This window comes from Strigops habroptila, chromosome 14 (genome assembly GCF_004027225.2).
Source record: "Strigops habroptila isolate Jane chromosome 14, bStrHab1.2.pri, whole genome shotgun sequence".
Lineage (NCBI taxonomy): Eukaryota > Metazoa > Chordata > Aves > Psittaciformes > Psittacidae > Strigops > Strigops habroptila.
The window spans coordinates 7,740,462-7,756,506 of NC_044290.2; the positions used below are offsets into that span (position 1 = coordinate 7,740,462).

The 16,045-nt window shown below is 40.5% G+C and overlaps 1 protein-coding gene across 3 annotated transcripts in view; it reads left to right on the forward strand.

Moving 5' to 3' along the window:
- Window positions 1-16,045, forward strand: part of TOM1L1 (target of myb1 like 1 membrane trafficking protein) — a 53,200-nt gene that overhangs the window by 29,310 nt on the left and 7,845 nt on the right. For 2 of the 3 annotated variants that reach the window (XM_030506119.1, XM_030506118.1), the window contains 7 exons: window positions 145-229; window positions 2,495-2,573; window positions 8,536-8,685; window positions 9,095-9,214; window positions 10,776-10,883; window positions 11,579-11,695; window positions 15,022-15,155. In XM_030506119.1, the coding sequence (XP_030361979.1) occupies window positions 145-229; window positions 2,495-2,573; window positions 8,536-8,685; window positions 9,095-9,214; window positions 10,776-10,883; window positions 11,579-11,695; window positions 15,022-15,155 (793 nt within the window). Of the gene's footprint in view, window positions 1-144; window positions 230-2,494; window positions 2,574-8,535; window positions 8,686-9,094; window positions 9,215-10,775; window positions 10,884-11,578; window positions 11,696-15,021; window positions 15,156-16,045 lie in introns of those variants that run through there. The other variant, XM_030506120.1, reaches the window with a different exon arrangement.

The window sequence follows — 16,045 nt, forward strand, 5'->3', positions numbered from 1 at the left end:
CCCCGCCCGGCTCCGCAGCCCGCCTGAGGGGAGCCGGGGGGCGCCATTTCCCCCCGTCGCTGCCCGAGCCGTGAGGGGTACGGCGGGACGGAGCCTCCCCGCTCCTCCCGCCCGGCTGAACGGCGGCTCCCCTTGGCCTTTCAGACCGGGCGACGCTTGGATCGCTGCAGACGGAGGACTGGGGACAGTTCATGCACATCTGCGACGTGATCAACGCGACAGAGGAGGGGTGAGCGGTGCCGGGGGGCAGTCCGGTGTCAGAGGGTCCCCCTTCACCTGCGGGCCTGAGAACAGCCGGTTTTCCTCTCGGAGGTAGCACCGGCGTTGCTCGAGGGCAGGGCAAGATCGAGCAGGCGGCGTATGATGTGTACATAAAGTTACCCAAAACAAAGTAGCAGCAGGGAGTAGGTATCTTTGGTTGCTAGAGAAGAGTTTTGTCTGTCTCAATGCCTCTTGCTCAGCTGTCGGGACTTGTAGATTAGACTTGCAGGCTGTTCCCCATAAGCAAGCGCTAGAGAAAGGTGATAACAGGTTTCTCACCAAGTCTGACGTATTTTGTTTGACCTCTACTGTTTGTCAGGTGAAACGGGTATCCTTGTGCTCTGCAAAACCCAGCCTGAAAAAAGACCTTGAGCATTTGGTTGCCTACAACACTATTTAAAGCTCCATACTTTTAACTTAATCAGAGTTCCCCACTGTGCAGTGTCTCAGCCAGCTTCTGTCACAGCAGGAGCAAAGCGATGGGTGGATTGCTGTTCATTGCGATCCATCGTACCAAGGTGTGTGCCCAGGGCAGCTGGGACAGAGGTGGCCTCCTGCACTGATGAATTTGGTCTTATATCTCAGAACTCCTTGTGACAGCCACTTTCTGGTTTGCTCAGCCACTTTCTGCTCTGTGCTTCCCTGTTCTTACCTGTAGAAGGAAATTTGTTCTCATGTAAGATCTACTTTAGTGTTGCATTGCAAGAACTCCCTGTTAGCAGTGGTATGTTTTAACACCAGCTGGAAAACTTTCTTCAGGAGAGTGAGCTGTGCCTAAGATTCTGCACAGGTGGGGTTTTTTTAAATCAGCTTTTCCTTTCTTTTTTTTTTGGGGGGGGGATTCCACACTCTCACCCATGGCTTTTAGAGCTTGGAAGGTCAGTAACTCTCTTCTGGTCTTTGCCATAAGCAACAGCACACTTTGACCCTCAGTGTTAGTTTCTATGTGGAGTTTCTATGCAACAGAGCTTTTCAATAAACATTTCCTCTCGTGCACAGCTTATGCTTACGGAGGAACTCCTTCCTCCTAGGCAACTACTAGTCACACTCTGTAACAGGATACTAAGAACAGCAGAACTGCTGTGTCTAATTAGGCAAATGGTTATTTTAATGCAATATCCAGCTCCTGACCAGATGCTCCAGATGTTTCAGTGAGAGAAGCAAAGAAGCAGGAGTGGAATAATAGTAGTACAGCTTTCTGCAAGGGAAGTTTTCTTCTCTGCTCTCATGTTCCCATCCATCACTTGATGCTCTACTGACACGGCTGGGTATGACATAGGATTAAGAAAAACAGATGTATCTCTTTTTTTCTGATGAAGTACAACAACATTTCAAACTGAAAAATGCAGTAATGGTAAATACCCATTTAATTTTATTTGGTTTGAAACGTTTTCAACAAAGATTTCTTTTTTTCTTATTGAAACACTGTAGTTGTGCCTATTGCTCCATCTTAAATTCTAGAGAGATCCTAAAGAGACTGTAAGACATCTTGTTTTTGTTGATCATGAGCATTGAGCTGGCCCTAATAATTGTACACTATACATAGCCCATATTAATTAGGCAAAACTGTTTCCCACATGTGATAAGCTTGATACCATTTTCCACCCTTTTCCTCCTACATAGATAGTTAAAAGATATGGGGTGTATATATATAGACATCAAAATGACTGGGCTAGAAACACCACTGTTTCTGGGGTGGAATGAGTTGTCCATCCGTACACGGTAATTACTCAGATGAGTTAAAAGCATCCTGCAATTATAAGATTGGAGTTAGCCAAGACACCCCTACTCCTGACAGCACTCCCAGGAGAGTGTTGTTTAATTGCATCATAGATGAAAAATAGGTACCAGTCAACTCTCAATACAGTTGGCAATTGTTATTCCCTTTCATAGCAATAAAAGCTGGAAAAGTAAATCTGTTGCAAAACAGTGAAATAATATAATTTTGGAGGAGACTTTGCAGAGGAGAATAACTTCATTTCTCTGCACAAGCCTCTGGAGTAATGCAGAGTCTGCAGTAACAAACCTGATTCACTGCTTTGTTACTCTAGCTCAATGCTGAAGTGATTTTGCTGGAATCAGTGGGGTAATTGCTCTAGTTTTATGTGGGTGTAAATTCAGGGATGAATTTGGTCTTGTATCTCAGGCTGGTATTTTTGGCTCTTGGATGAAGTTATGAACTAGAAAAGCAGTCTGACTTCACTGGTAACTTTTTCTACTTAATTTGTCACAGGCCTAAAGATGCAGTTAAAGCGCTAAAGAAAAAGCTTTCAAAAAACTGTAACCATAAGGAGATCAGGCTTACCCTGTCTGTAAGTACAGCTGTATTTATATTAATTAGATACTAAGAAGGCAAACATTTTAAACGATAAGGTGGCATGCAAATTATCACTGACACAACTCCCCAGGATGTTTTCTGTCTTTGTTGTTTTTGTGTGCAGCACTACCACAGTGCAGATCAGATGGTCTGCTGGCATTCCAGAGAGTCCTGGATGATGCAGATTCATGGATTTATTGTTGCATTTTGGTTTTTTTTTTAAACTTGTACTACACAAAAGTAGCATAGTTCTTATTTACTCTAGTGGCTGTCCCCTCTGGGAGTGCCCCGCCTGTTTGTGAAAGATGTGGAGGTTGGGTTATTGCATAAAAGCTACATTTGACCATTCTATTACTCTCCTTGTGATACTGATCCTAGTTAGACTGAGCAAGGCATGCAGCGTGGCACATCCCGCATGGAATGTGCAGTACCTGTTTTGTAAAGGTGTTATCACATATAAATAAGAAACTTGAAAGAAAGGATAGCAGTGGTGAGTTAAGCAAGGGACCAAGACTCAGGGTAAGCCACTTAAGATTCAGATGATATGACTAAAGGTTGGAATAGCTAGGAATATCCGCACTTCAGATAACCTGGCCTCCAGAATCTGACAGTGTTTCTGAACAGAGTTTGAGGAATTGTTGTGATTTCAACCTAAAATTTACTGGAGTATGTTCACACAGTTGTTTTCCACTCCACTGACAATGTAGGCAGCAGCAGGAAGTTCCTAAGACTGTCCTGAGTTCCAAACTTGAATTACTCCTAACTAACAAATAGTGCAACTGTCAGAAGAACCATACCATTCATATTTTAAGTTGTTGAGGATTTGTCTTTCATTATTTGTCTAGAAGTGTTTTCTTCACCATTTCCTTTTTTGAGGTAGTAGAGGCTTGTCTGCATTACACTTACTAACTAGTATTACTCATGGGTTTGGTATTTGTTGTGCAAAATCATTGTCTATATCAATATGTGCTGAGAAGTGATTAAGGAAGATAGGTGATTGATAATGTCAAATTGTAGGTCGCTTAGTGATTGCCCAAGTGTCTCCTGACAAGTTAGAGGTGCAGATAAATGTGTTAAACATACCAATGTATACCTGCAGCTCATTCCATTTCCGCACTTCTTTCCTGGCTTCCTCCTCCACTGTCTCATGAGTCACCTTTTTGTGTGCTCTGTGCGTTTGCATAACAGAAACACTCGGTTTCCGCTGTAATTGCAATCCCTATATCGGATCTGCTTTCTTTCTCCTGCAGTCTTTGTGCACCTCGATTCTCCTCTGGACATCTGAAGCAGTCAACTGGAGTTATAATAACCCAGTGCTTACATTTAAGAGCCTTTCTTTGAATATTTACTCTGCAGATATGCCCAAGGTGACGTTATAGATTAGCTCTTAAGAGCATAGAAGTGGGAGAAGGATCTTGTTTCAGGTGTATACAACAAAGAACTTTCTCGACCTGGAAGCTCACTGTAATTGCTTGCAGATGGAGTGTGTACCAGGTTTCAGTTGTGCTTGTAGTTCAGCACTTTCTCACAGTCTCTTTACCATTCCAGGCCCCTTTCTCCATGTCTGTTCTCACCCACTCACATGTACACATGTAACTCTGCCTCCCAGGCAAACCCATCTTTTTGGCCCAGATTCTGTTTTCTGGCTGCAAGTTTCTTCTCTCTGAGTTCCTTGTTTCTTTTATTAATGAGTGCCAGCTTTTCTTCTAATTCTCTTTCTTTGTGCTTTTGTTCTTGTGTAAGATCTTCCATCCTTTGCCTCTCTTTCTGCTCCTGGCTCCTTTCCTTTTTCTGGTTATCTACCAGTACTGACATCAGTTTAGCATGTGTAAAGCCTTTCCTTTGATGTCTTCATTGCTGACCGTGTGTGACTTTTAACAACTTTGTTTTCAAATCAGTCCTGTGTGCTATATCTTTTGGGTTTTGATTGCTTTGATGAAACTGTTACTATTTCCCATTTTGCAATACTTAGATTGGAACAGCAAATCATTGCAAATGGAAAAACGGACATAGTTTTCAAATCCTGAAACACACATACACACTCCTGCAACACTTAACACTGTTTTTCTCCCAAATTTCTGAAAAATAAGGGTTCTTTTCTTTGATGAACTGTAAGTTATCACCTCTATTTCCTACAGTAAAAGTGATGGTCCTACTCTTGAGACGGTACACAAATTTGGCTCTCTTACCTACATTAGATACAACTAAGGCGGCACCAGATCTAGAAATCACTTTTCTTTTGAAATGTACTTTGATCCACTTTTATTTACTCAACCTTGAAATTCTGGAATTTAATCTTTCTAATGAGACTGCTTACGGAGCTTATTCCCAGAGAACACACTCAGAGCGAAATGTGAAAGTCTTCAGCTGAAGTACCACCACTAACCAGTGTTAGCCCTGATTCTGTCCTTGAGACATGTTAAATCTCAACAGTATCTTCCTCTTCCTGGCGCACAGATGTTTATTTACGCAGAGGAAGAAGGGTGAGTGTCAGCTGTATAAGGTGGTGTCTATGACTTGACTTTATGTACTTTGATCTGCTGAAGTTACCTGGTGCTTGTGAAGTCACATGGATAGAGGCGTATGCGTGTCAGGCCATGAAGTTGCTTCATGCATAGTTTGATAAAGCCAAGAAATCAGGCTTGGCGGTGGTGATTTTGCAATCAGAGTGAAGAGGATTAGAACTTCTAGGCAGGAATCCAACGGAGCGTGTATGTGTTATTTGACTTCTTATTGCTAATACGCTTTGGATACGTAAACTCTGTTTATGCAGTGAATGCTGAGACACCTGTGCAGTTGCCTCTGTAGCTCTCCCTTGGGTTTGTAGAACATTTATTGCTCTGATACCTGTAATGTCTTAGGAGCTGAAGAGCACATGGGGAAGTAGTTTATCAAATGTGTCCCTCTCTGTACTTGTGTCCACACATACTCTGACATACAAAGCAGTGGACGAAAATTTAAGGTGAAGTTATTGTTTCACTTTGCATTGTTGGAAAATGTTAAAGGAATTCATTGCTTAGACTTAATGGAGTTTGGGGATTTTCTTTTGCCTTAGCAAAAAAATTTCCTATTTTTCCTTTTAATATTCTGTAAGTTTTCAGATGTAAAAAAATGTTAGCATGGCAAATGTAACCTTCAAATTTTCCTTTGTTAAATTAACATTTCACAAAGCAGAGGCTCTAAAAAATAAAAAGCATCGGAGAGCCCTTCAGCTCCTCAATCAAAAAGTCCTAGTCAATTTTATTACACTTTATGGTGTATATGGGCAAAGAGGAAAAGAAAAGGATATTGAGTGCGAGCGAAAGAAATCCATATTTCAGTGTTAAATATATATATATATAAAAAAAATCTGGAAAATTCAAGACTTCTGAAAAACATTTTTTAAATGCAGAATCTTGGTAAAGTCTGCATAGCCACTACACTGTAATTGATGAATGGCAGCTGAAAAAGCTGCTTGTACAGGTTTATTTTAAATGCTGGCACTTGAAAATAGTGTCTTGCTGTTCAAAAACTCTCTGGGTAGACATCAGTATATGTTTAGTAGAGTGTGATCCTGGAGATGCATTAATGACTTGCTCACTTTGAGTCAGAAAAACGAAGCAGCAAACTGTCCATCTGTGTTTTCTTGCATTCACCTTGGGTCTGAGAAGTACCCATCACAAACTACATACATTCATTACAACTTTATGGACTATTCCTGGCTGCTTAAGGTGGGCAGAGTTCTACTGATTTCTGAGTGAGGTCTCTATTGATAAGGAATGTATTATGTGTTGACTTTCTGTTATACCCACCAACTTCTCCCCTTCTTATTTCTGCCTTACGTTTTATCTTTACCTCTGTTCAGATGCCTTTTATCATTTCAGTTCTGTGTTGCTGTCAGGTGAACCAGAGGGCTTTGACTGCGGTTCAACCCCTGTTTTCGCTCAGTGCAGATCTCCTCTCAGCTGGACATCTGCTATAAGCTAGTCTGGAACATAGCAGCTGTGCCACTTCCAACAGTTCTCGGGTCCTGCCTGTCATTTGCTCTTCAACCATTAATGGTTTGATTGAAGTTAACTTGCAAGTTCTGTTATTAAAACACGTTTCTATTGAGATTCCATTGTGCAATGTGAAACAGTGGTTGACTTGGCCACCTTGGGTCTATTCATTCCAATGGGACTGCTTGAGAAGGTGAAGAACTATTTGCAACGATAAATAACTATACTGAAATTCTAATGAAAGGTGTTATTAGCATGGAAGTGGCTTGTTCGTGAATGGTCCAGTTAAAAATAATTGAGTCAAATACTTCGTTTTCTCACACCAGCTTAGTTTCACTCTGAGTGAGTGGGCTGGACTGGCATAATTGAGTGGAGGATCTAGCCCATTAGTTCAGTACTTTCGTTCAGAGGGTAAATATTCAGTCCCTTAAGTTGGGAATTAACAGCGAGTAGCATACCAGATTTCCCATGCACTATGTTGAAAATGTTTTACACAGACCATCTTTGAAGTACTGCACAAGCAAATGGCTTGGCTTATTACCATATGTTTCATGTACTCTTTCAAATGAAAAATAATGATTCGAGCCAGGATTTTTTTGTAATTATCTCTCAGTTAGGGTTTTTTTTTTTTTTTTGCACAGCAGTCTGCCAGCATCTCTTTGTTCTACCCTGTTTTCATTTCAGCAATTTATTTTCTTCTGGTCTTAAACCTGTTTTCCCATAAGTTCCTGATCACGCTGGGAGAAAAATCCCCAAGTCCCAAGGCTAGAAAATGAGCTACTAAAATTATTTCAACTTAGTCAAATATAGTCTGCTCTGAACAGGAAAGTATATTTAACCTGCTCTTATCAAGATTACAGTAGTGTCCTTTCAAATCTGTGTATCCTTTTGAGAACATATTCTGTTTGTTGCACGATTCAAGGCAAGTTTTGTCTTGGATTTGCAAACTTTTGTTAATTTCAGCCCTTTGCTTTTACCTTTCCATCCTCCCTCTTAAAATGGGAGGGAAAGTAAAGATACAGTTGAAGAGCAAAAAGCACAAGAGTGACTGGTGTTCTCTACATGGGCCATCGTAGTCATGTGGTTGGTCTCCAGATTTGAGCCAAGCAAGATAAGGTCTGTTCATGATTCTGCACCTGATCTGACTGACCCCGGTTTCCTACCAGGACTTGTATTGGCCTGATTTCTGGTGACTGGGGTGTAGTGACAGCTTTTGATCTCTCTTCTGTAAAATGGGAATTGTAATCAGCCACCTCCAGGTGTACAAGGGAGAAATATTATGTCATTATCACATACTGCTCTATTTCATTGCTCAGACGTGTTGCAGGGATCCTACTCTGAGCATTCCAGGCAGAGTTTTGTAAGTAGACTTCTTTCATGAAGATGAATCTGACAATTGGAACAATTCAACTATTCTGTTTCAAATCATTGTGACCTTTAAAACGTGTGAAGAAATTGTACTCTGAGATGTTGAATTTGTTCTTTTCTACTTTTTCATTTGTCTTTCACAGGGCAGATTAGAAGAGAAGCATTTAGTAATCTTCTTATTTTCTCTTGTAGAGTTCTTCAGAATCTGTCAGCCCAGGGTACCTGTGTGCTAGGCAGTGAATTAATTCTATTACCAAATCTGTACAAGACATTTTTTAAGCTATGTTCAGATTTCATGCTGTTAAGGTACCCTATGTTCAATAGCTGCCATGACATGGAAACAAATGTGAGCATACTTCTCTCTTAAAAACAGTGTAACACTGGCTAACACATGTCATTTTGTATTGTGTAAGTATATTGGTGCACACAGTGAGTTACTCTTTCCCTATAGTAACCTCATCAAACATTCTAGTGAGATATCTAGCTGGATATAATCTGTTCATATCTATTTCCTCATACCACCTTGGAACAAATTAAACAAAAGGACACAAAAGCAGTCAAGTTGGCTTTTATTCCTAGTATCTGTGTAACTGAAGGTTTTTGTGTGTGCAGCTGCTTGACATGTGTATAGAGAACTGTGGCCCGAGATTCCAGTCTTTGGTTGTGAAGAAAGATTTCTGTAAGGACAAGCTGGTGAAACTACTGAATCCAAGATATAATCTGCCAATTGATATGCAGGAGAAAATCTTGTCCTTTATCATGGTAAGTCTAGAGTAAACAGCATGTGTTTGTGTCTCTGCTGTATGGTAAATATCTAGTGAAGCAGCCCATTTCTGTACTCTGCAACATGCTCATGGGTACCTTTTCCTAAAGCAGACTTTATTCTTCCTGCTTCATGCAGGAGTCTCATGAACTGGGAGAGAGATATCTGGAAAACTGTCAACCTCCATCTTTTACATTTCCTTTCCGATCTGTGTATGTGCTCCCACTGTGGTTGCGCTTAGCAAGCACGATGATGGAGCTGTTGTGGTTCCTGCTGCTTTGAATGGAGCTAGCTGGAGTGGGTGGAGGGCATGACCTGCCTTTAGGACCACGTGTTTTAGAAACACTTGTCTGACCCACTGACTGTCCATTTCTGTGACTATTACTCTTCTTGTTTCTTCAAAACTAGACATGGGCCCGAGGTTTCCCAGGAGCTGTGGATGTGAGCGAAGTAAAAGAAGTTTATCTAGAATTGCTGAAGAAAGGAGTGGAGTTTCCGTCTTCTGACACCAGCAGAGGGGAGCCTAAGGTGGGGGTGCACAAGGATACTTCATTATCCATTGTAAATCAGAAACAGGATGTGTTAATTGTATGAGCTCTGTTGACAAAGCAGGTGTGTCTGTTTTGTTTTTATTTAAGTGCTCCAGGGCAGAATATGACCAACCTACTTAAGCATGTGAGGAGGAATCAGTTTCAATTATAACAGCTAAGATAACAACAAAGAAACCTGGCCTATATAATAGTTTATTTCAAACTGCAGATTAGTGGCTATGTTCTCAAAAAGGAAGCATCTCTCTTGAGACTTTTGAAATGTGTAAAGGGTTTGGGTACACTGTTTATCTCAAGATGAATGAAAGCCGAGTGCTTCAAACTTGTCAACTAAAAGGAGTAAGATTTTTGTGAAAACACATACTGTTTAGAATATGAGCATTATTTATCTTTAAAATTAAGCCAAGAGAGGTAGAAATCTGTAAGAAGATATTATTGTCTGTATCTCTCCAGCTGTTTGCGCAGCCTGTACACAACGAATGTTATTTAAGCATATATCATAGATAGCATTGTGTAGCATCTGGGACATTAAATATAAGTATGGCTCGAGCACTGGACATCAGCTGAATGTACATACAGTACATGCTTTTAAAGCCATTTTTCCAGAATATTTTTTTCTAGTAGAAGAGTTTTTCACAAAAATTTTGGGAGGTGTGAAAGCCAATTGCAATTACAGAATTGGATGTCTACAATCAGTGCAGATAGGAACGACTCAGATTTACCCTGAGTTTGATTTGATGATTGGATAGTGGAATGCACAAAAGCTTATGTATTTAAAGGTTGGCTGAACAAGCTGTGTGAAGAACGTTCTCAATAGACAATAATGTTTTTCTCACCAACTACAGTACAGACAATACATGTCTACCACATGTATGTGCCAATTCGAATCAGTGGCAAACCTTCTGCTGATCTTGGCAGCACCAGACCTGAACACAGTTTTTACCTCACTCTCTAGGAAGTGAAGGACTTGGCTGTGTGTAGTCTTGTGCAGGTGGAGTTTTGGATTTGGGGTTGTTGGGTTTTTTTTGTTTATAGCAGTTGGTTCAAATGCAATTCAAGTGAAGCTTTCTGCAGGCAAAGCGCTTCAGCTTTTTGATCCATAAGGCCTTTGCAGTTTGTTTTCTGCAGAGACACAGATTTTAGTTCCCAACTTTTCCACTGCTTCCAAGTGTGATCACATTCTAAACTATCCTCTGTTGTAAAATTGCAGTGGCATTTTGGGAAGGACTCTTGGCTGTTAGATGGCTCAAGAGCTCAAGGAGCTAGCCTGTTCGTAGCCATTCCCACTTTATCCTGTGGTAGAATTTGCTTCCAAACCCATTTAAAAGATATCTGAATTCCAAACCTCATTTCATTACAAAATAACCATTAGATTTATTCTTGTAAATAGACCTTGCTCAACAAATTCCATGTGAGCACTGATCATGAGAAAGCTGTTGCCCAGTTATCTGGTCTGACAAAGATGTTTTGTAGCTCTCTCATCAGAATGTCTGCTTCAATTCTTTTGTAAACCTGAGCTCTGTTCTTTTGTCTTTCTGCAGACTTCATCTCAGCCTTCTACAAAGTCATCACCATCTTCTGCTAATCCTCCAAAACAGCTTTCGCCACCTCTTCCCACAGGCCCAACACTGTTGTTGACTCCTGATCAGGTGCAGTACTGCAGGTTTAGAGGATGGCAGGTCCACTTGAAATGTAGTACTAATGTGTGATTTAGACAGCCTGGGTGCACAGACCACTGGATGCACTGGAGAATGCGCTGGAAGGGACCATCAGTTCGAGTGGCATAGCTTTATATTCACAGTTTTAGGTTCATTCTCCTGAAGATCTTTCAGATGGTGGTATGCCAAAGCAAACTAGGCAGAAGTGAGTTCAATAAATGACAACCAAAGAAGTGGAATCATTTACTCAAGTATGAGAATACCTAATGATGTCTTAATGATGTTGTTATGCAAGTTGATAAAAGTTACTTCAAAGATAAGTGAGAAAGCCAAACTCACTTTTGCATAAGGCTTGTGTGAAGAGATTGTTCCAAAAAAATAGGTAGGAGAGAACAGTTCACTTCCATTCCCGCTTGGCCTGTAGGTAACTGAAAAGAGTAACAGTAACATTAGTGAGGGGGTTTAACTGCTGGGAAAATGAGTATCACTATCAGACTTGATAGATCTTAGTTTGATTGCGCATATAAAAGCTGAGCCAATTCCGTTCATTTTCATGGTATATCACCAGAGTGAAATAATGCTAATGAGGCTCATATCTAATGGGGAAGAAAGTACGTATTAGAGGTAAGAATTATTCTGCTCACTCTGCTCACCTATACAATATTCTGTCCTGTTGAACCCGACAGATTGGGAAACTGTATAGTGAACTGGATATGGCAAAAACGAATGTGAGAGTCATGTCATCAATACTGAAAGAAAATGTCCCTGGCTCTGAAAATCCGGATGACATGAATCTTTTACAGGTATAAGATAATTCATTGATGGGGTGTATTGGTTTGGTCAAAGTTGATTTTAAAAGATGTTATATCCTTTCTTTTAACATCTGGATTCAGATTGCCAAATGGAAACCAACAACAGGTTTCTATCTCTGGTTCTGCTCAGCTTTCTCTTGTCTCCTTCACCTTCCCTGACATCTACATACTCAGGAAAGCACAATGCAGCTTGCAATGCAAATTTAAGCTCTAGGGAATTCCAAGGGCAAAGGAATTTCATAATGGAATGTTCTCTGTTAAGCACATTCTGCCAAACAGCCCGGAGAACATTCCAGTTCAACGCAGTTGCCTTGTGGGAGAATAGATGATGACACAGTCTCTCTCCCTCATATCCGTCCTGGAGTTTTCAATGCTCTCTTTATTATTACCAGTACCTTAAAGGCAGTGAAGAATATGAAGCATTGGTTTTATGTGCGTGACCTCAAAGATTGGGAGCTTGCTGTGCTATGGGTGACTCCACGTGCTCTTAAAGTGTAGCCTGAAGGAAGTGTATTGCAACAGTCTAGTTTAGATTTGACGGTGAACATGGACATGTTCTTTCTGTGATTTTTTTCTGCTTGTTTGTGCTGAATTTTCTGTTACAGAAATTAAAAATGCATTATTACTTCAGCGTTTCAAGTGACCTATGTCAGTGGACATTTTTCTGTTTCATATTGTCTGCAAGAATTTTAAAAGCTTTTATCACATCTTTCTGTTTCTAAACTTGCCTCCTATCTATATGAGGAAGTTGCTCAGTGGAGAATTTTTCCTTTGCAAGGAACCCTTACTAGTCGGTTTGCTTTCAAGGTTGTGCTGTTCAGCTGTGTCCATTTCTGGATTGGTTCACAACTGGAGGTGAGATATGGTGAGATGGCATTACTGTCTCACATCTTTAATGACAGGCAGCGCTGCTGGTCTGAGGAAACCAGATGGGAAACAGATGCAATCTTTCAGTGGCTTTTGCCCCCCGACATTCCTCGCATCTCCAACACTGTCTTGCAGAGATTTGTGGAGCTACAAGTCCAAAGAGGAAGAGCCTGTGAAGCAAGGGTCAGAGTAGAATAGACTTTAAACACAGGCAAAATAGCCGTTGCAATAGATTGCAGAGCGCTTGCTTTGCCTACACTAAAGGACTGAGCGTAGGTTGTTCTAGCAGTGGACACCACCTAAGCAGCTAATTCATGACTGTTCTGTGCACATTAGTTCTGTAGTGAAGTACACTAGGGAGGTTTCGAAGGTGCAGACTGGAATTAATGATTTAACCCAGCACCAGGTGGGAGAATACACTGGTTTAATATACTCTGTCCAGTCCATGACAAGGCAAGTGTTTCTGGTTGCAAACAGGAAAAGTATGTCTTTGATTTCCTGTCTCATACTGTGGCCCTTCTGCATGTAGGTGCACAGATTAGGTTGCCCACGGTGAACCAGTGGATTCTTATTGACACTCCCAGTAATAAAATTGTTGGCAAAAGTTTGAGGACAGGGTGTGGAGTTCCCATTTGTGGGAGAGTGCCTGAAAATTCATTCCTTCTATGTTAATTTCGCTGTTGTTGTTTCTGTTCTTTTCCCCTGTGCACTGAGTAGTATTAAAGCATCAAGCATGGCTAGCCTGTTCCTTTAACAGCATTTAATGTTCCCCTTTGTTTGCGGCTCTACTTGGATTAGGCTTTTGTTGTCAGAGAACAAAGTCCTTTATTAAAAAAGCTGCTTGTTTAGGCTTTGAGAGAGCTGGAGACATTAATTTCAGTGCTTCTGATTATCTGGAGTCTCAATAAAAGCTCTAACAGGGTAAACTTGATCAGTGCAACATATTTTCAGTTCTGCAGCTTCATTAGTGGCTAGGCTCCTCCCTTTCTCCACCCTGTTTTGGACAAGGCAGATCTCAGTTGAAATAATGTGCTGACCAGGAACAATAGTTAAAGAATAGCTAAAGCTCATTGTCAGCCAGGAAGAGTAACAAGCTTTTGTACTGGGTAGTGAATAGATGTACTTGATGGACATGCAGGAATTTGGGTCCAGATCATCAGCTGGTAGGAATTAGTACAAATTCATTGGAATCACTGGTGATTGTTACTCCAGCTGGTCATCCACCATTGTAAAACTCCAGAACAGAAGAGTGCCTGCATCTTTGCGGTTAGGAGCAAAGTGTAGCAAATCCGAGCTTGAACAAGTGTCTCAATTTCCTTCTCTGTTGAATATGGATATTTACAAAGGAGCTGGTGTGCCTTGTATAATGGAGTCATAAGAAATACACTTTTTTTTTTTAATGGTAGTAAAGTCTGGAGTTGCAGAGGTTTTATATTTAATTACAGACATTAAGCTGAATACATTTTTGTATGGTTTATCCTGGGCTATGAAGGTACAATACTGAAAGTACTCTAATCCTTTTGTAGATTTGGCAAAGGGGTGTAAAATTTCTTCTTACATAAATAAAAGCATTTACTTATGTGAGGTATATGGGTTTTGAGGAAAAATAAAATCACTTTGAAAATAATACCAGAGCAATTTCTGAATAGCATTATGCAAATAGAGTAACTTTCTCCCTCTTTTTTTTCCTCTTTTCCTGAAACAGAGCCAGCATTTGCAAATGCACACTGGGGGGCAAAAAATGTTGGCTGAGTTGAAGTTCCTGTTGCTGAAGAATTTGTTTCTTTGAGCATGCAAAATCTGCAGTGGAGAGGAATATAAATTATCTTCTATTTCAACTGGCGATAGGGCAGAATTCTGCTCCATAAGCTCATAATTCTATCAGCTGATTCTGCTGGGTTTATGTTACGTTCTCAAAAAGTGAATAGATTAAGTGCTGCCAAACTTACCCACTTAAGGGAATAGTTAGATACTGGTGTCATGGAACACTTCTATCCTTTTGATTACTATTGTCTTTTCTTCAAGCAGATGTTGAGCAGGATCACATCCATTACATCTGTGTGAAGTATCCTGCTGACTTTAATCAGCTTCAAACAGGATCAGATCAAATTTGTTCTGCATCACCCAGAGGGGTCTTCGTTATTTTGCGATTTGTAATTTAGACTTTAGAGACAGATACATCTTGAGAAATAAAGGTGGGTCAGGAGGTAGGGATTGGGTAGGAGTGCTGGTTGTGATGATAGGAGTTGTCAACCTGCCTTGCAGAGATCAAAGACATGAAAATTATGCTATTTGCAATGTTTGGTATGCGTGTGGTTTGTGTAAATTAGGGAATGTTACCCAAGAGGCTGCAGTGCTCAAGTGTCTTATCATTCTTCTCCAGAACTGAAAAGCTGCGAGACCACAATTACGATTTATATTTACTTTTTTTCTTTCCCTGCCTTGGGCAGAAACTGTATAAGACCTGTCGGATGATGCAGGAGAGGATCATGGATTTGTTGGTGACAGTGGAGAATGAAGATGTGATAGTTGAGTTAATACAAGTAAATGAAGATCTGAATGATGTCCTCCTGGGACATGAGAGGTCAGTGAGTACATAGCCTCTCTCCTCACACTTGGTATCTTCATCGAGTAAGTGCATTTAATAAACACACATGGTCCCTGCATTTAATGTTTATCCTCCACAAGGAGACAGATTTTTACTCTTAAATCCAGAAAAGAAAGTGATTCCAAAAAGAGAAAATTATGTATTTGCCTGCTCCCAGACACCTCAGAAATGATTAACAGAGGTAGCTGGAAAACTGTTGGAATGGAGTAAAACAAGTTAACAGCATAGACAGGAAATCAGATGGAGGCACACAAACAAAAATCATCTGGGAGTTTAACATTCCTTTGTGGTAGTGTACAGTGAATTTGTCATCAGTCTGCTACAAACCCCTTGGTACTGGTGATGGTCCTTATCTCTGCTAAGGGTATATGCTTCCAGGAAAGAATACTTGTTCTCCTTTCTAAACAGCTTTGGCAGCTTTACTGCAGAAATTGGCGATGGAGTAGCCTCCTTGCATGCTTAAGAGTGTTGCTTGCTTTTCTCAGCTGGATTGAAACATGCTGTTCTACTTATCTTACAGCAGAAAATGCTTTTCTTTCACACGTGGAAGCAACAGAGTGCTTTGACATCCTGTATGTCTGTCTATTACGTCATTGGTAGCATGACTGGATGCCAGCAAAACTGAAATTAATTTTAAACTCAAAATTCCAGTATTATCCCCCAAAATATTTCAAGTACCCTCATGGAGAATATTCTAGTTTAATAGGAATTAGCCCTCCCTGTTAAGTAGTTGATCTCCTCCATGGCTAAGATAGGCTCTAGAAATCATTACGCATCAAGTGCAATGGTTCGTGATAAAATTTAGTAGATTTAGATAATTTAGTCATCTTTTCTTTTTAATCCTTTTCTGAACACTGCGCTGAAAA